At 36.0% G+C, this 19,627-nt stretch overlaps 1 protein-coding gene across 2 annotated transcripts in view; it reads left to right on the top strand.

Annotated features, from left to right (window-relative positions):
- Positions 1-18,949, top strand: part of Ppp4r2 (protein phosphatase 4 regulatory subunit 2) — a 48,865-nt gene extending 29,916 nt beyond the window's left edge. For both annotated transcript variants that reach the window (XM_078033582.1, XM_078033581.1), the window contains exons 3-9: positions 1,364-1,534; positions 10,498-10,591; positions 12,288-12,325; positions 13,012-13,086; positions 13,301-13,444; positions 14,494-14,783; positions 15,002-18,949. In XM_078033582.1, the coding sequence (XP_077889708.1) occupies positions 1,364-1,534; positions 10,498-10,591; positions 12,288-12,325; positions 13,012-13,086; positions 13,301-13,444; positions 14,494-14,783; positions 15,002-15,321 (1,132 nt within the window). In that variant the 3' untranslated portion in view covers positions 15,322-18,949. The remainder of the gene's footprint in view (positions 1-1,363; positions 1,535-10,497; positions 10,592-12,287; positions 12,326-13,011; positions 13,087-13,300; positions 13,445-14,493; positions 14,784-15,001) is intronic.
- The last annotated feature ends 678 nt before the right edge of the window (positions 18,950-19,627 follow it).

Below are 19,627 nucleotides of genomic sequence, written 5' to 3'. Positions count from 1 at the left end.
TCAATAGATGAATGGGTAGAGAAACTGTAGTATATATAAACAATGGAATATTACTCAGCATTAAAAGAATAAAAATATGACATTTTCAGGGAGATGGATGGGGTTAAGAATATTATGCTAAGGGAATAAGCCAATCCCTAAAAACCAAAGGCCAGTGTTCTCTCTGATATGTGGATGCTGATGTGTAATGGTGGGGGTGGATGGGAAGAATGGGGGAACTTTGGGTTGGGCAAAGGGGAGAGGAGGGGAAATGGGACTAGGAAAGATGGTGGAATGAGAGGGACATCATTATCCTAGGTACATGTATGCCTGTACATCACTGTGTAACTGTACATCATGTTCAGCCAGAGAAATGAGAAGCTGTGCTCCGTTCGTGTACAGTGATTTACAGTGCATTCTGCTGTCATGGGTAACCAGTTGGAACAGTAAAAAGAACTGGGGAAAATACATAGTGGGAAAGCAACTCTTTTTCTTAACAGCTGAGGCGTTGATTTCTTGGACCACATTTTGGAAACTGCTGTCCTAGTGTTTGTCGGGATGCTGGATGGGACAGAAGTGTCATAGGTTAGCAGCGTAGCCGTTACTTCTGTGTAATCAGTGTAAGAAATGGATCTGATGGTGGTGCTGTCTGCTTGGGGAAATAGGGACACCTCTGACTTGGCATCCCCTGGGATTTAGGTATTCATACAGGAGTCACCATAAAACTCCCTCTTAGTATTGAAGTTTGAGGGGGAAAAGAATTAAAAAGTGCTTATGTTAATTCTGTATATTAACAATAAAAAATCAATATAAGTAATATTGTATTTTTACTAAGTCACACTGAGTGAGTGGATATCAATGATGTAAAAATATATCATGACAAATGAGCCTGAAAATATTCACTACAAAGAAATGAAAAAATAAAACTTGTTATTTAACAGTTTAAAGACTAGAAACCTTAATAGTCCATGGGAGCATTATTGTTGGATGCTGTGAGATTATGGTATAAATTACTTTCTGACCTGTCTTAAGTGGAGTAGTTGTACCTCCCTGCTTGCTTTTGTTTTGGGAGAGTCAAAATCAAACTGTTCAAATACTCAAAAAACCTAGCACCCTGTTGGCTTTCTTCCAGAGTTAGTGCATTTCAAAATTCTTACACAGATTTTGGTTTTGTTTGGTCAGAGGAGTTGGGGAATTGTATAGAATAGGATTTGAGCTTGTGAGCATGTTGATCATGCTTGGTGCATGCTTTTGAGCAAAGTCATTCCCAGTAATACTTACATTTGAATTTCATTCAGTTAGTGTATTCTGGGTTTATGCTTTGCACTCCAAGAATTTTGAAGTTACATGGTGTTATATATTTTGTTTCCTGTTTTGCTTATAGGATTCAATGGTCTCAATTTAAAGGCTATTTTATTTTCAAACTGGAGAAAGTGATGGATGATTTCAGAACTTCAGCTCCTGAACCAAGAGGTCCTCCTAATCCTAATGTCGAATATATTCCCTTTGATGAAATGAAGGAAAGAATTCTGAAAATTGTCACTGGATTTAATGGGTATGCACTTAATATTATTTTAAAGGTTTCATTTTTAGCAGGACTTAATTTTTTTCTTCTAGTTTTGATATGTCATAATTTTATAATTGATTATATATTAGAATTCTATGTCTCTAGCAACTGATAGTAAGTAGTTGGGGATTTTTAGCTTATAGGTACTGAAAATGCTTACAGCCTTAAACTATTTTTTAACCAATTTTTTAATGAATATTAGTTAATTAGGTATAACACAATGGAAATATTTATTTATCAGGAAATGGTTTCATGTTTTTTTCTTTACCATAGAATATTTGGAATTAAAAGTCTGTATACATAGTACAGAACTTGTGTATCATTAAGAGAAGCCACATTTTTAAAAAATGAAAAATACCAATTTATAAAATTATTCTACTTATCAGTTTTTATTTGGTAATTTTTGAGTCCTTTCTGTTTCCTAGCAAGTAACCAGTTTTAGTCTTTTGTAAAACATTAAAAACACGGCACTAAAATAAAGGTGATCTTTTTAAAAATAATGCTGAGTCTCATATTCTGTCATTTTAAATTCTTTCCTTTTAGAACTTCATATTTTCAGGTTTTCCTTTATTGAGGGGAGGAAGTGTATGTTAATTTGAATTGTGCTGTATTTTGTCTGATGTGAACAAGGTGGAATGTGGAATGACAATACTAAGTGTAATAAATTGTATTTCTGCTAACCATTAAATGATTTAGAGGTAGGTTTTATTTGAATGGTTTTGATTGTAATTTTAGATAACATAAATAGCTTGAATTACATGGAATTTCAAGTAAGAGAGTGTAATTTTTTTGACTAAATGTCATGTAACTTAATTTTTTAAGTTGTAGGAATCTTGCTTTAAATGTCTGATGCTTATGCATTGACTTTGGGACTAGCAGGTGTCATGGCTTTGTCTTTGAGGTTCATGGTCTAGCCTTTGCCTCAGGGCTGAGGCTGAGCACCCTTATGTCCTGTTGAAATTGTGTAATCATGTGTTTCCTTACCAGTTTGAATTAAAACTGTTTTTTCTTAAAAGTACATATCTAGAAGAAGCCATATCCTATGTATTAGATACGTTGCATGAGATGTATTATTGAACTGTAATGTGTTCAAGATAAGAATATTTTTGAGATATTTGTAAATACAAATAAAAAGTATTTAGACATTATAGTGACTTTTCTTTTGAGTAAATTGTGGCTACTATGAATAAGATGTAAAGTGAAACAAGTCAAATTATACCACAGCTTCGTGAATACTAAGTTCATTTACTTGTGATTCTGAATTGGTAATAGCAGATATCATTTTTAATACTTTAAAATGAAGTTGGATGAGATGCCGTATGTAGATTATTCAGTAATCTAAATATTTATAGTTTCTTAGTTGTAAAACAAGCAGTTCATCTTCTTCAGAAAATGATTTGAACAGTCATTAAATGCCTAAGCATACTTAAACATAATTGCTTTTAAAACTTTTTTCATCTGAGTATTTTGAACCTAAATTTTTTAAATTCTTTTTTTCAGGAAGACAGTTTACCCTAATCAAGTAGAAATTAAGTCTTAATCAGTAATAGGCTAGGAACTGTCACTTTATATTTACTTTTTGTTATGTTAAAACATGTCTATAATCTTTTCAATTTAATTTAACTTATAAATTAATTTTTTAAAAAATACTTAAGAAACATTTGGTTCTTTTTAAACCACTTTGAGGGTGTCCTTTGTATTTGTAATAGGTTAAGTTTGAAATCACAGAAGTGGTATATGTTCATACTTTTCAATAGATCCCCAATGTCGTAGAAGTAGATACCCAAAGAAAAGAATCTAATGAAATCATGTTACATGCTAGTTGTAGTTTCCTTTTGAAAGAGTTTTGCTGTCTTCTTTATAATCAGTACAACTTCTGTGTACTTAATTGAAGGGACTGCATTGTTTTCCCTCATAGCAACAAGGCCACAGTTTACTCACCCCGTCCCTGTTGGTGGTGGGCATTTATATTTTGACCTTAATGAGCAGTGCTTACAGTGAACATTCTTATTCATGTCTTTTGTTGGTGAATGTCATGTACTGAATATATCTACATGATTATTGGTATTTGTGACTTATATTATAATTGTTAGATAAGATCATATACTCAATTAAAATTTAATTTATCAGGAAAATCATGGCATTTGCAGGTGAGTAGATGGAGCTGGAGAATATAGTGCTAAGTAAAATTAGCCAATCCCCCAAAACAAATGCTGAGTGATTTTTCTGATTAAAGGATGCTAATTCATAATATGCTGCAGGGAGGGGGGATGGGAGGATTAAATGAACTCTAGGGGGGAAAGGGGAGGAAAGATTGGAATGCCGTGGTCATCATTACCCTAAGTACATGTTTGAAGACACGAAGGATGTGACTCTACTTTGTGTACAACCAGAGGCATGAAGACTTATGCGCTATATGTGTAATATGAATTGTAATGCATCCTGTTGTCATATATAATAAATTAAAATTTTAGAAGTTTTTCTTAGTACTCTAAGAAACTCTTGAGTACTCTAAGTACTCTACCTCACAATGTGTTCATTGATGCTTCCATGAGTATTAAATGCAGATATTGGAATTCTGGGTATGTTTTTGTACTTGTTTCTTTGGTTGTAGGTGTAACTACCTTTTTATGTGCTGGTTGCTCTTTTATAATCCCTTTTTTCTTTTGCTGATTCTTATTTTTAAGTTTGTTTTATTGTTTTGTTTTTGCCTTTAGTTTGTAAAGGCACTATATTAAATTCTTCATAGTATTTGGCCACAAAAAGCTTATCCATTATCCAAAATTACTTTAGTACAGTGTCAGATAAAAATTTTTTCATCTTAGCCGGTAGGTTTTCCAATTTCCTGTTTGCTGGTGTGGTAGGTTCCTGGAGGAAGGGGGCAGCACCTTCCAGGGGAGGCCTGGGAGAGTGAGTACCCAAGCCTAGTCCTGACTCAACAGATAGGTATAGGAAGGAAGGGTTTCTGTTTGTATTTGGTTTTGTAGGACATTGAATAATTATACAAACAAATGCTTAAGTTCTTTTAATTTTAAAGTCATTGTTTTGTCCTTTTAAAATACTTTTGAAACTGGGTGTGGTGATGCAAGTGTATAATCCTAGGAGCTTGGGAAGCAGGAGGATCAAAGCCAGTTTCAGCAAAGGCGAGGCGCTAAGCTACTCAGTGAGGCTAAATAAAATACAAAATAGGGCTGGGGATGTGGGTCAGTCAGTGGTCGAGTGCCCCTGGGTTCAATCCCCAGTCGCCCCTCCTCCAATTACTTTTCAACTTTGAAATTTTATAGGAAAAGATGGATTATAGCTACTCCCCAGAACTGAAGTTACTTCTTTTTAGGCAAGAAACACCAAAAATTAAAATAAACAAAATGAACATTTTTACTAGAATGGTCAGTTACAAGATCTTTATTGCCTCTTTATGCCCTCTGCTTGGAGAATGAGGAGGAAGAGAGGGCATCCATTGACTCAGACCAAGGCCACGCCCCCTGAAAATCTTCCCCTCAGACATCATGAGTGTAATTTAGGAACTAACTGCTGGTAGCTAATGGTTCAGAAAGGGTTTTTGAAGGGTAGAGAAAGTAACTCACAGTCCTGGTAGTTAAACCATTTTACGATCTTCAAGTTATTTGGAAGGGAGAATGATGAATGTGAGTTAACCTGTTAAATCCTGCTCTCAGTTGACACTATTCTTTCAGCTGTTCTTTCTAAAATGTTTCAACTGAGTGGCAAACAAAAATGGTGTCGCTGTGTGTTTAGGAGAGTGTGGGAAAGTTGCCTAGCATGTTTGTCCAGTCGACTTCCAGATTTCTTTTCTAGTTATTCTAATGTTCATGATCAGTCAGAGTTGACTTGGCGCTGAACATCATTTCCATGATTGGTTTACGTGTGTGCTCATACCTGTGAGTGTCTTGGGAGTTTCTGTGCCCAAGAGGTGCCACTTTGAACTTTTAAAAGAACAGGGCTGAGGCTAGAGCTCAGTTGGTAGAGTGCTTGCCTCACTTTCACAAGGCCCTGCATTCAGTCCCCAGCATGTGTCTGTCTGTCTGTCTCTCTCTCTCTCTCTCTCATACACACACACACACACACACACACACACACACACACACACTCACTCGATTTCCAACTTTATGAATTACAGATTTAAAACATAGTTTTTCTGAGTTTTTTATGTTTGTCTTGGAGTCAGCTGTGGATTTCTCAGGGACTGAGAGAATGGTCTTTAGCCTTTCATTCCTTTGTTTTCTGACTGCTTTGACTCGTTTCTTTCTTGTGTAATTGGTTAAGAATTGGCATTATCTAGCATCCATTCCTCCTTTCTTGATGTGTGGTACTCTCTCTAGTAGTTACTTTCTTGAAGGGCTGGGACTGGACTTAGGCTCTGGTGCCTGCTGACAAGCGCACTACCACTGAATTACACAGCCCTAGCCCATCTAATAAAATTCTCAAAATTGAAAAGCAGGAATTAGCAGAAAACTAATTAACTTTCATTTATATTTAATCCAAATGAAATAATAATTTAGAATATTGCAGGCATTTTTGAGAGATGGTGTACGTGATTAAAAACTTGGACAGTACCATAGATTAGTTTTGGGGCATGGAATGATGCAGTTGATTTGCAACATTGGGATTGCTTCCAATTATTGACAAAATCCCAGCCTTCATTTTCTTAGATCTTTTATACTTGTCCTTACATGATGACATTTAAGTGAGTCTCAGAATTCTTGATATTTGGTTTGAATTGTAAAATACTTGTGTATGAGTGTGTGTGTGTGTGTTCATGTTCTGTACCTTGGTACACAAAGAGCATATTGTTCAAGTAGAGATAGCATTAAAGGGTTCCAAGCTTTTTGACTTCTGTGACTTAAGAATAAACACAACTGTAAACCTATGAAGCTATTTTTAAAAAATATTTTAGTAATTGTTGATGGACTTTTATTTATTTATATGTGGTGCTGAGAATCGAACCCAGTGCCTCACACATGCTGAGCAAGTGTTCTACCACTGAGCCATAACCCCAGCCCCCTAATAGGGGGCTTCGTAAGCTTTTGATAACAGGGATATTTGAGTTAGTTTCTACTTGAATAGTTAAGTTCCAATGTTAGACTAGTCAGAATATGTTTGTAAATTTTTACTCTGTGTTATATTTTATGTTCCTTTATTTTTATTTTCTGTGTGAGTAAAGTTGCACCAAAAGTTTGCCTGATTTATCTTAGACCCTGAATAAGATGTGCATTTTCTTTTTTCTTCTTTCCAGTTGAATTCCTTGATATATAATCAGATAATTTACATATTTTTATAGTAAGTAATAAAAACATCAAACAGCTTAAGATAAATTTAGTCAAATTATATTCTCAGGTTAAAATTTAACAAGGAATGATATGTTTAAGGGGTGTTTAGCCTCATTGTTTAAAATTTATCTTTTCCTGGTCTTTATTACATGTTTTGTTTTATAGTACTAAGGCATCAAACCCAAGAGCTTTGCCCTTGCTAGACAAGCTCTCTACCCCTGAGGTACATCCCAACCCCTAGAATTTCTCTTTTTGAAAAACAGCACTGAGTTGCTACTTCATGCTTAGGTATGGTTCTCTGATGTTTAACAGCTTTGTGGAGTGAGCATTTCCAAAGCTTTTAGATATATGAGGCTTGGGTCTGTGTATTAAATAAATGGGGACAATGAATTCAAATGAAAATATATAACTAACATAAAAAGCATGGTCTGGTTTCGTAATGGTAGTTGCTTTTCTTGAAATTATAAAACAGTTCTGCTTTGGGCTTTATTCTTTCCCAGTTGGTCTTTGGACAATTTGTGCCTTCCTCCAGTCTTCATTAGATGTGAATGGGATCAGGGTTATGATAGCACCAAGATTTATTTACTGAGCACTTTCTAAGATATTTTAGGCATTGTTAAATGACTTGCATATGTCATGTAATACTTGGGCCTCATGATCATTACATAAGAGCATTTAGTAGTCCCTGTTTCCCAGAAGAACACGAACACTTAGAGGAAAATTCACCTTGGACTGGCAGGTTATTGTTTGTTTTTAAACCTACTTTATACTTTGTACGTTGAAAGTAAACTGCTCAACGGTTTTCCTATAGCAGTTCTGAGTAACGCCATTTGAGAACTCATTTCTTTTTGGATCCTTTACTTACTGACTTTTAAAAAAAATGTTTTATTGACTTATGTGGGTATGTATGTATGTATATATATATATATATATATATATATATATATATACACACTCACACACACATATAAAATAAGAATATAAGTTGAAATGTTAGCTAGTCATGCAAATTTTTCAGATTTATACGCACCCAGTTTTTCATCTTCCTATTAGCAGATAAGTCAACATATCATTGCAGAAGAAATTGACTAGATTTCATTTTAAATAACCCTAAGTATTTTCTTTGAAGTAAGTTACTTTACACCTTTGCTAGTGAACGTCCTTTCCCTGTCCACTCCCATTCTAGGCTTCTGCTTCATACTTTATTGAGAAGGAGTGGCATGCATGTTTTCAGACAGCACCCAACCCAATTTTTGCTCTTTATTTTTCTGAGCTCATGTGTCTTTTTAACTAGTGGTTTTTATTAGGAGAAGACTTAGCGTTTCCATATGCTTTTTACTGCAAGTCAGAGAAAATGCACCTTTCATACTGCCATGGTGTGTGTGCATTTTTACATCTTTTAATGGCCTTCCTTGGATTAACTGTTCCCAGGTTTGTGCAAGTTCTCCTGGCATGCAGTTTATTCCATAGCAGTGTGTACGAACTTGATTAGCAATTATCATCATCAGTCTGATTACTTACATGTTCTACTGTAGAGCCATGTGGTGTTTCTGGTTTGTAGTGGCCTTTATATTTATAGGATACATTAAAAAGTACAAACTGTATGTAACATGAGACTTCAGTGCATTTTGTTTTAATATTCCTAGGGCTGAAATATTTATAAGAAATGTGAGTTTGTGTCCAACCAGTCTGGGTGAGGAAGAGTACTGCTTGGTGTGCCAGTGCCATCTGTTGGAAACTGGGTAAAGCAGTACCAGCCCACTTGATCCCAGGCTGCTGCTGCCACCATGGCATATTCACACAGACTTATTTAAGAGAAAATACCTCAGGAAAGAATGGGAATATGGTATAGGAAAGAATTTTAATTGGATAATATTAAATTATGTGTTGGTTAAGTACCAACCAAAGCTCCATTTGGTGCTATTCTTCATATTTCAAATAATATATAAACCCTCTTCATTATAATATTACTGTAAATAGTGAGAATAGCTTAGGTGTGGTGTTACATGTATTTAAAGTTTTAAAAGCAGTGATACAGAAGAGGGGCTAACGAACAGGTATATACCTCTAATACTTGGAAATTCTGATAGTGCCTTTCATCTACAGATAAATTTCTTATTGATGATAGTAATGTTTAGTACGAGGGCCGTCCTTAGGCTTTTAGCCGAATGAGTACAAGAAGAGACAGACAATTGAGGAACTGATGTTTGTTTTTATATGTAGCTTGGGAAAAATGTTTAAAAATTTTTTATTGGTGTTGTTGCTTTTTTTGTATTAACTATAGATTTGTAATTGTAGTTTGTGTTGATAGGAATGGACAAAAAAAGATGTGAAAAGTTACTGATTGGTTCTTAGTAAGGCTATTGATGTGCTTTGTACTTCTCCATTTTAAAAGATTCTTTAGTGTACTTAACCCTGAGTAGATTTGCAAAAGAGATTTCAGAATATTGTCAGAAACTCTGAGAAATTTCTTCTACCAGTGACAAATGAATTTAATGTTAATAATACCAATTATTAATAGTAATAAATTAATGCTAATTATTAGTGTTACATTTCTGTATTTCTAGTTGCTTCTAGATATTTTTGATATCAGGAAAATAGTTAATCTTTTACTTTGTACCCTTTCCTCTGGGTCAGGTTTGAATGCTAATTGAGTGAAAAGACTGATTCTTGGACTTAACCAGATAACTGATACATTGTTTTCCTATGAATAACATTTATTTTTCAAAATTTATTATAAATTAAATATACAGAAAACATAAAAAATGATGCTAAGAATATGAGAACCGAGTATAGTTTATGCAGTTAGAAAATAAACACTTTTATTTTTTAAATATATGTGGTACGGTGAAAAAGATGTAGGACTGGACATGAGGGCAGCAAGATTTGAGTCCTACCGTTACTTCTCACTAGCTGCATTACCTTGACGGGAATCCTTGGTCAAACTGCCTGGGAGAAGTAAATGACATCGTGAATGTTGATTATTCATTTGAGGCTTTTGTGGGTTTTTTCCTCCAAAGAGAATGAATAGATGTGTATGGCAAATACTGAAGTCCAGAGATGTGTGTTTGTACTTTATAGCCCTATCTGTCATTTCTAGTCCTCGCCATTCTGCTGTTCAGTTGTAATTCTGATGAATACTAGAAGTAAATGTGAGCTCAAACTTGATGTTTATAAAATGATTCTGGCTCCATGTTATGACAGTTTTATATTTGCTGTGATCAAGTGAAAAATGTATTGTGAAAGCATTTAGTGGTTAACTGTGGTTCTTAACAAAATACTGAGTATGTTTGTGTATACTTTAAGCGATTAAACATGTAGGTTTATGTAAGCTTGTAACATTGAGCAGAATCATATTTAAAATACTTTTTCATTGGAATGATGTGTTTTATTAGTCTATCTAGTATTAAATCATTGATAATTTTTTCAAACTTCGTAGCAGGGGAATGAGGAAAAGTTTCTGTATGTAAATAAATTGTAACTTGATTTTGTATTAAAGTATAGAAAGTATAGAACAGGTGTGCTTATTGTTTACTTATAAATGACTCATCATTTCCCTTTGTAGCTTAACATGAGTGACTCAAAGCTTTAGCTACCAAAATAAGTATTGTTCCTTGTTTTTTGGTAATTGATGACCTCAATCTATAAAATTATATTCTTTTGCAGTATCCCTTTTACTATTCAGCGACTATGTGAATTGCTAACAGATCCAAGGAGAAACTATACAGGAACAGACAAATTTCTCAGAGGAGTAGAAAAGGTATTTATTTTAATTATGGGAATTATGTTAAACTGAAGCCTAATAGATTTCAGAAAAGAACATTGGGTAAGATCTTTTTCAGGCACCTTTTCTTCAGAGTTTTCTAGTCTATCTTGAGTTTTTTCCAATTTTTTTTTTTTTCCAAATGATATTCTGTGTTTGGGAAAAGATCTATGGGAAGGGGCAGAGGAGGACCTGAAATGCTGATTTTTAGGAATGGAAAGAGCAGCTTATTATCTTAGATATTCATTGTATGTATTAACATATTAATGTTCTGAAAAGCTCCACAGATGATATGTAACTTTTTGGAGGCGGGTAGGTATCAAGGATTGAACTAGGGGTCACTTGATCACTGAGCCACATCCCCAGCCCTGTTTTATATTTTATTAGAGACAGGGTCTCACTGAGTTGCTTAGCACCTCACTAAGTTGCTGAGGCTGGCTTTGAACTCAAAATCCTCCTAAATCAACCTCCCAAACTGCTGGGATTACAGGTGTGCACCACTGCTTCCAGCTGGAGATTAGGTATTTAGCTTTTCTCCTTTTGCTATGCTGTTGGCTTTTGGTTTGTCACAAATGACCTTTAAGATGTTGAGGTGGCTTTGAACTCAAGATCCCCTTGTCTTAGCCCCCCAAGCCAGTGGGATTACAGATGTACGCCACCGCGTCCCACTCTAATATATAACTTTAATGTTAGAGTACTCTGTTTCACAACTTGTAGAATTGTAAGTTGGTGTAGAAATCTTTGAAATTAAGTATTGAGTAGAGAGAGGGGCAGAATCAATGTATTTGACCCTGGAAATCGTAATCCAGAACCAGTATAGTGGCTTGTAATAGTTCTTAGGACCCTTATTGAGCTAATGTTTTGTGGAACCTTTACGCCCTCAATTGAGTAAGATTCCCAAACAGCAGGAAACCACAGTGGTTCATAAGTACTTATTTTCCAACTCAAGGGCCTTGATGTCACAGTAACCTTACGGGGTCGGGGGGTGCCCTGCCTTCACATTAAGGCTGCAGTAGTTCATAATTGTGTGACCTTGGGCGAGGTACTTCACTTTCTTGGTTTTCTCCTTTGTGGTATTTGAATTATAGGGCTGAGAAGCACTTACTCTTTTAAGCATATTGCCCAAAAAAGAGAGGTTCAGGTTTCTTTCCTTGGGATATATTGGTGGCTGGGTGTGGTGGCTCATGTGTATGATTCCAGCAAATTGGCAGTTGCGGCAGAAGGATCTCAATTTTCCAGGCCAGCCTTCTTAGCAACTTAGTGACACTCTGGCTCGAAGTTTAAAAAAATATATACATATATATATATATATATATATATATATATATATATATGGACTGGGGGTGTAGTTCAGTGGTTAGTTGACCTTGGGTTCCATCCTTAGGACCATAAAAGTAAGTACAAAAAAAATAAAAACAGCAATGAAAAAAAGTGACTCTGGATTGGGTATTGCTTTATGAGGAAAGTCATTACACGTGCCCTAAGTAGGTGGCTCTTGAGTGTCTTCAGAAAAGGGCAAGACTAGTTTCTTGTTATCAGTTTTCATTTTTAACCATTTATTGTCTTTTATTAGCACACTGGAATTATTGGAAACAGCCCACTAAGAGTGATTTTGAGAAGTTAGAAACAAATTATTAAACCTTTATATTGTATTTCTTTTCTCTCATTAAATCAACAATTTTTGTTATTGCAGAATGTGATGGTTGTTAGCTGTGTTTATCCTTCTTCAGAGTAAGTATAGTTTTTTTTCTAATTTTAATGTTGTTATGTTTTAGTACATTATTAAAATACTGACTTTTTTTTATTATGAACCTCTTACCTAGTCCCCAGAGTAGACTGTGACCAATAATATTACAAGTAAAGAGATGGGTGGTCTTCTGTGATTCTCATATTGCTGATGTTATGTGGCACCAGAGCCCCTTGATGCCTTTGTAAGGCATGACTCCTAGGTTTGAAGCAGACACTGGATGGCATTCCTCTTCAGGCGAAGAAGAATTTGTTATTGTTGCCATTCATACCCTGAAGCAAAGACTTGGTTTAGGGTACATTTCCTCAATCTTGGCATTACTGAGCTTGGGACCAGATAGTTTTAGTTATACATAGGTGTCCTGAGAACTGCAGGTTTAAGTATCTCTGGTCTCTGTCCACTGAGGCCAGAAGTGTCCATGCTTCCCACACCAACACCTGTGGTAGTTGGGGAGGGTGGCCCCCTCTGAGGACCGTTGGTTCGACCTCAGCTGCTTCTGCTTTCTTGGGTGGCAACTGTGTAAAGTCTCCTTCACTGTTAGCAGGATCCCTACATTCATCAGTGTGTGTTTATATTGGTTCCCACAGAAGTCTGGGTGTGTGGCAGTTAAAAACCTACAAGACCTTTCAGACCCAGAGTTCTTATAAAAAAAAATTTTTTTTTCTTGTAGGAAAAACAATTCAAACAGTTTAAATAGAATGAATGGTGTTATGTTCCCTGGAAATTCACCAAGCTACACTGATAGGTGAGACTAACAATTTTTATATACTTGAGCTTGCATTTTCCTGAATTTGAATAGCAGACTCTGTGTACTTTTTAAAATTGGATGTTTTATGGAGGATATAGGATGTGCTTCACTGAATTTGTAAAAACGAATTTGTGATGTGTTCTTATGAATGTCCTTTGGGAGGGGGATGGCTTTTTACAAAAGGGGGAAATGATGGTGGTGTGTCTTACAGGTCTAATATAAATGGGCCTGGAACACCCCGGCCACTGAATCGACCAAAGGTGTCTTTATCCGCCCCCTTGACAACCAATGGTTTGCCTGAGAGCAGTGACAGCAAAGAGTCAAACTCACCACATAATGAAGAAAAAAACCACAGGTTTGTGTGTGCTCTATGTTTAAAAACAGAAGGCTGTTTTCACCAGACATTAACGTTTATTGATGGTTTTCAGGACCCAGTTACCATTCACAGTGTACAGTCGGCTTTTCCCACCTGTGGGCTCCACATTTGTGGATCCAGCCAACCAAGGATCAAGACTATTTGGGAGGGCTGGGGTGTGGCTCAGAGGAAGAGTGCTTGCCTAGCATGTGTGGGGCACTGGGTTCGATCCTCAGCACCACATAAAAATAAAGGTATTGTGGCCACCTTCAACTAAAAAATAAAAATATTTTTTAAAAGAATATTTGGGAAAATAAATAGTATGTCAGTAGTAAGCATGTGTAGACTCTCTCCCCTTCCTGTAGAGCAGAACAGGTGTTACCTGGACTCGCACTGTGTCAGAGTTGCGAGTGACTGGAGCTGTCGAGCCCTGGGGAGGACATGTGTGGTGCTGTGCAGACAGGTGTGCCATGTTGAGCCAGGGCTCCGCACACACCGAGGGCAGGCAGGGTTGCAGTTTTGTGGTAGGATCTTTGGCTCTCTTTAACACAGAGTAAGGTAGACAAAAGACTTATTAAAACAGCTGATTTGGGGGAGATTATCGCACATAGGTTCTGTCCCAAGAGAGTAAAGTAGTCATGATTCAGTTTTTGTCTTTTTTTCAAAAGTTACTTGAGAAAAGAAATTGAAATTCTGAGTAGTTTCTTAGTATGGGTTATGAAAGGGAACTTTTCTACTTCAGAGTTTCTCTGTCACATTAAGGGGAAAGAAGACTAAGTGAGAGGTCTTGAGTGTGTAAATCTGGGGGACCTCTAGTTTCAGGGTAACGGTATTTAACTTACTGGGAAATGCCCAGAAAAGTGGCACTAACTTGGTGACTCGGCACTAATGAGAAACATTCATGGAACAGTTACGTTGCCTTGAAATTATTCTCTAATGTTTTTCTTCAAACAGATATGACAGTGTAACTTTGGCACTAAAATACAATTTAAAAGAATGTAGAAGTTGAGGAAAATAGTATTAACGACACTTTAAAACAACATTTTCAGTGACTCTCCAGCATCTGAATCAGAAGGGTCTTCAGTGAGTCCTATAAAAAACAAACATTCAGATGACGACGCCGTGGAGGCTGAAGGGCATGAGGCCAAAAGACTCAGGTTTGACAGAGACGGGGAAGTCAGAGAGACAGCCAGTCAGACCACGTCCAGTGAGGGGGCCTCGGTCCTGGCGGAGGACGCGGAGGCACCATCATCATCTCAGGACAAGGACAAAGGAAGTAGTTGTACCCAGCAGCACTGCACAGAAGAGGAGGAGGAGGAGGAGGAGGAGGAAGAAGAAGGTATTTAGAGACATCTGTAGAAGGGTGTGCTTTCTTGTTTTTCGTGAAAGAATTTAACATAATGGAACTCCTTACAGTGCTGATGTTGGCCCCTGTGTGTGCTTGCTGCTGAGTTTGAGGGGAAATTATTTGACTGTAGAATATCAGAATTCATGACACGAGACTGTGGACGTATTTTGAAAATACATTTAACTACAACAACATTTGCTTATTTTTAGAGTCTTTTATGACATCAAGAGAAATGATGCCAGAAAGAAAAAATCAAGAGAAAGAACCTGATGATGCCTTAACTGTGAACGAGGAGACCTCTGAGGAGAAGAGTCAGGTGGAGGAATCGGCTGTGTCTCGAGCTGAGAAGGATTTACATTCTGAAGGGAGTGACACCCCGGGCCCTGTAAGTAGTGGTTCTGACTGCCACCAGACAGAAGAATCAGTAGGATCCAGTTCCAGTAAAACTGGAGAGGTTCTCTCAGAATCCTCCATGGAAAATGACGAGGACGCCACCGAAGTCCCTGAGGAACCAATGGAGCAAGACTGACTACTTCACCACATTTAGATGCCGTATTTTACATACAGTTCTGGTTTTACACTGTATAAAACTTTTATGTAATAAAGTGGACCTTTAGTTTTACAAGAGAAAGAGAAGCAGGTTGTTAAAGTACTTTAAAAAGTACTTTAAGTGTGAATCCTGAAAGAGTTGTACATGTAAGAACTGTGAATAGCAGCTCCTCTGGGTCCTGCTTACCGCTATCTATTTTTTGTTTTTGTTTTGGGGGATTTTTCTGTTGTTGTTTTTGACTTTTTTTTTCTCTCTTTGCTTTTTTTTTTTTTTTTTTGGTGTCTGGTCAAATCAGTGGTTTGTGTATAGATTTTTTTTTTTTTTAATTTAGAAGTTTTTAAACTGGAACATTATAATTACAATTTTGAAAACCTTTCAAGATTATCACATTTAGTTTATACATGTGCAAGAAAGCTTTACATCTTGTCTCTTTCTGACAGCTGTAGCAGATTTCATATTTTGGTCATAGTTTCAACATTTTAACATGTGAATTATAGGGTTTCATGCTGGTTTCCAGGTTTTATTGGTTGACTATGTACAATGGAACTTTAAGTCATATATACATACATATATATATATATATATACATATATATATAATTCTAAGGGGGGAAATGTTATATTTTTCTGTTTCTATAAGAGATGAATACAGTGGATAATTTTCTATTGGTGATGATTGAGTTCACCTCTTTCACGAGACATTTTCTTTCTCTTCTGAGTAATTCACATAAAATCTGGCCCTGTGAAACCCTGGAAATCTAAGTCTGTTGTAATACCAGGTTAAACACATTCCAAGAGATCTGTTCAAACTAGAATTCTTTTGTATACTTCAGAGGTGCCTGATAAAAGACTTCATTATTTATGAGAAAATGTGCTTTATCTTGGGAATTGTGTTCACACATCAGCTGACTGTTCTCCTGAGTAAATGCTTATGAAGCTGACACGAGCCCATCTCAGAAGAACCAGGCAGGTTCCTTAAACTTTTGCTTGCTTTTCTGAACATTGTGAATATTACACATTTCTTTCTAAATTATTCTAGAGTATGCAAATGTCAATGGTATGAAACACCACTGTACTGGAAGAATTAATATATTACTTTAGTAATGTACCTGAGCTAAAATGACTGAAGCTTTAGGGGGTGCATAGAAACCACCATAATTTGTATGACATTTTGAAGTGAATTAATATTTTTGAACATGCTTCTTCGACAGCCAGTGTTATATTTTTCAGATCAACACAAAGCACAATGATTACTCTAAACTCAATATTTTCAAATTCACATATTTAAAGTCATGCAAGCTGCAACTTCCCTGTCAAAATTACTGGCTGCCAAATTTATACCTGTTTCTTCAGCTGTACCTTTTGATATTTAGAATTTTTAAATTTCTGTAAAGTAGATTTTGTAGAGTGTAATGTGTTCACTGCCTTTGTGAAGCGGTATATAATTGTATAATTTCTGTGTGTAAACCGAATGCTTGGGCTTTCAATACAGTATTCATATGAAGCAATAAATATTCATGTTATGAAATACTCGAGTACATTTTTATCAAAATACAAAAGAATCCCTTTTTTTAGTTTCAGATACCTGAAGTACACAGATGAACTTATAAAAAACATGCAAACAATTTCTCACACTGTATCTCATGCTTTGGGTGATTTGGAGGGAAACCACAAGTTTTGCATTTTGACTACTTAAATTGCTATGACTAAAAAATACCCAAATGATTGGACGCCACATATGTTTGTAGGGCATATACTACTGACTGACTTGACAGGTTCACAAGCAGCTCGATGATATATTTATGAATATGTCTGATAGTTAAAAACTGAATATTGATTTACTGTAATAAGAGGGGGGAATCAAACGTTGTAAATTTTTAAAATTTTTTGCGATGATGTTAAAATGAAGCAATTTTAAATGTGACTTTCATTCATAGTGACCTGTTACTTTATTTTGTTGAGGGATATTTTGCCAATGAGAACAGATTTTAAACATTTTAAGTTTAGAAATTTAGGAATTTTCTTTAGAATATTTATGAAATTATTGTCAATAAACCTATTCTTTAATCTCCTGTGACCTTTTGATATGTTTTATTTTAATTATAGTGCCATGGACCACTTGTAAACAAATCTTTACTTTTGTCCGTTATAAGTTGAAGATTTAGCATCATGACTTTGAGGTCTGTGGTTTTATTTGTAAACTTGCAATTGCTATTTTTGCAAGGGCAAATGTATTTCTTTATTAAATAAAGTACAATAATGGTGAATGTACCAAAATGACATCACTTAACTCTATGAGGGATCTGCATTTTAATCTATAGTTTTAATTGTTTTAATATTTATTAGATGTTCACATGTCGATCATAGATCAAAATTGTTGCTGTTTATACAGATAACTGTGGAATGCTGATGGAGTATCTTCTTTAGGATAGGTGGAATACTTCTGTCATTGAATTGGGAACCTAGTTGAGCTGGCTTTAGATATTGGTGGCCATTGGGAAGTAAATCTCCACAGATGTGCACTTTGACAACTGCACCAGAGAACGTCAGGCCTGAGGGCAGCGGGCTGACTGGTGCACGGCTGTTTTTTTTTTTTCAGCTCATTTCCTTAACACATGGAACAAAGTGCTATCAGGAAGTTGAAATGGAGAAGCAAGGCTTGAGTAATGATTAAAGGTATTTTATTTTTTGACCTTGAACAGATCCTTTACCTGTTGCTCTAGTCTTTGAACCCAATGTGTAAAAATAATTTGGAGATGCTAAGGAGGAAAGACAATATAAATATAATGTGTTTTTATCACTCTTCCATTTTAAAAAGTGAAAACAAAAATTCTCTTACATTTTTTGGAAAATATATCTTTTCAGTTCCAGAAACAGAAATTAGTGAAGATGTTATATTTTAAATGTTGATTATTAGATAGATTTAATCCACTTAGTACTTATCTGCATCTACACCTTTCAGGAGTGTAGCCTGAGTGATGGAGTTGCGCATCAGGGAGTAAGAAGCATTTGGTGTGCAAAGGCCTCCCAAAGGACAGGGCTGGATGGCGTGGCCTGTTAAGCATTGAGGTTCAGAGTATTTTATTTTGCTGGTGTAGATAGGCATGTATTTATGCATTTGTAAAATCAGCAACTTCTCAAATAATGTAAATGTAATATACTAGTTCACTTATAAAGGTACTTGGGCGGAATCTAAAGCTGCTGCAATGTTTGATTTGTGAAAAAAATGTAACATGGTAAGGATGAAAATGTAACTTGCAGAACCAAAGGAAATAAACATTTGGGTAGTGCTTCAGATTGTCTTCTGAGCAGGAGTTTTTTAAATGGATTGATTTTGATAAAACGAAGGTCAGTTCTCCGGAGATTTGTGCTACTCATAAAATGGATGAATGGAAAAACACCTTGTAATTTCATATGGAATTATTAAAATTAGGTTTACTGGGTTATTGGCCTCGTAAGGATGCTAGTATGTATTGGTTAGAATACATCTTTCACATTTAAGAAATAATCAGTACACTTCAGAATTTTATTTCAACTTGGAGCCTAGATTACTTTGCCAAATAAATGTATTATTTTCGTAATGCAATAAAATATAAATTAGAAGACTACCTTCCTGTGTGGAATGACTTTTTTTACTGATTCACCCTGCCTGCCCCTGGCCCACCTTAGATAGTCGAGGATCAAGAGCATTTTCTGATCTCTGAAGAGAAGCTTAATGTGTAACTGTTACAGTCCTGCTTCTTAAGTGATCTTGGCGTGTTCAGTAGGGAGATGGAGTAGAGTTGATTGGAAAGTTGTGGGCTTTTTCCTGACATTTTAAGCCTGATTATCTGACCAAATCCAGATTTATCCATGTAAAATTTCTGCTGGCTGATTGGTCACAAGTGCATGCCCAGCTCTCCTGAGTCCCACTTTGAGTCCCTGTGTGGGAAGAAGTGTGGTACTTGGAGAGGTGGGTTGTTTGACTTGCAGTTCCATTCTTTGTACCTATCACTGGGTGGCAAGCAGGGAACTTCTTTCAGCTTCTTCATATTTGATCTCTGTAACATCCCCCACTGAATTTTATTTGCTAAAGATGAGTTTGTGGGAAGACTGATTTTTTTTTCCACTGACCAATAATTAGATTTCTGACTACTTTGCTGTCTAATGAGCATATTTCTGTTCCTTCTAGCAGTTATAGTCTGCAAACTCACAGGTTAGCTCATTTTGCAACATTACAGCTCAGTTTGGTGCTTGGCCAATGGGTGAGTCAAAAGCAACTGGGCTAGGAGGACCCTGACTGATTC

This window comes from Ictidomys tridecemlineatus, chromosome 16 (assembly GCF_052094955.1).
Source record: "Ictidomys tridecemlineatus isolate mIctTri1 chromosome 16, mIctTri1.hap1, whole genome shotgun sequence".
Taxonomy (NCBI): Eukaryota; Metazoa; Chordata; class Mammalia; order Rodentia; family Sciuridae; genus Ictidomys; species Ictidomys tridecemlineatus.
This window is presented reverse-complemented; position numbering and strand designations above follow the sequence as displayed.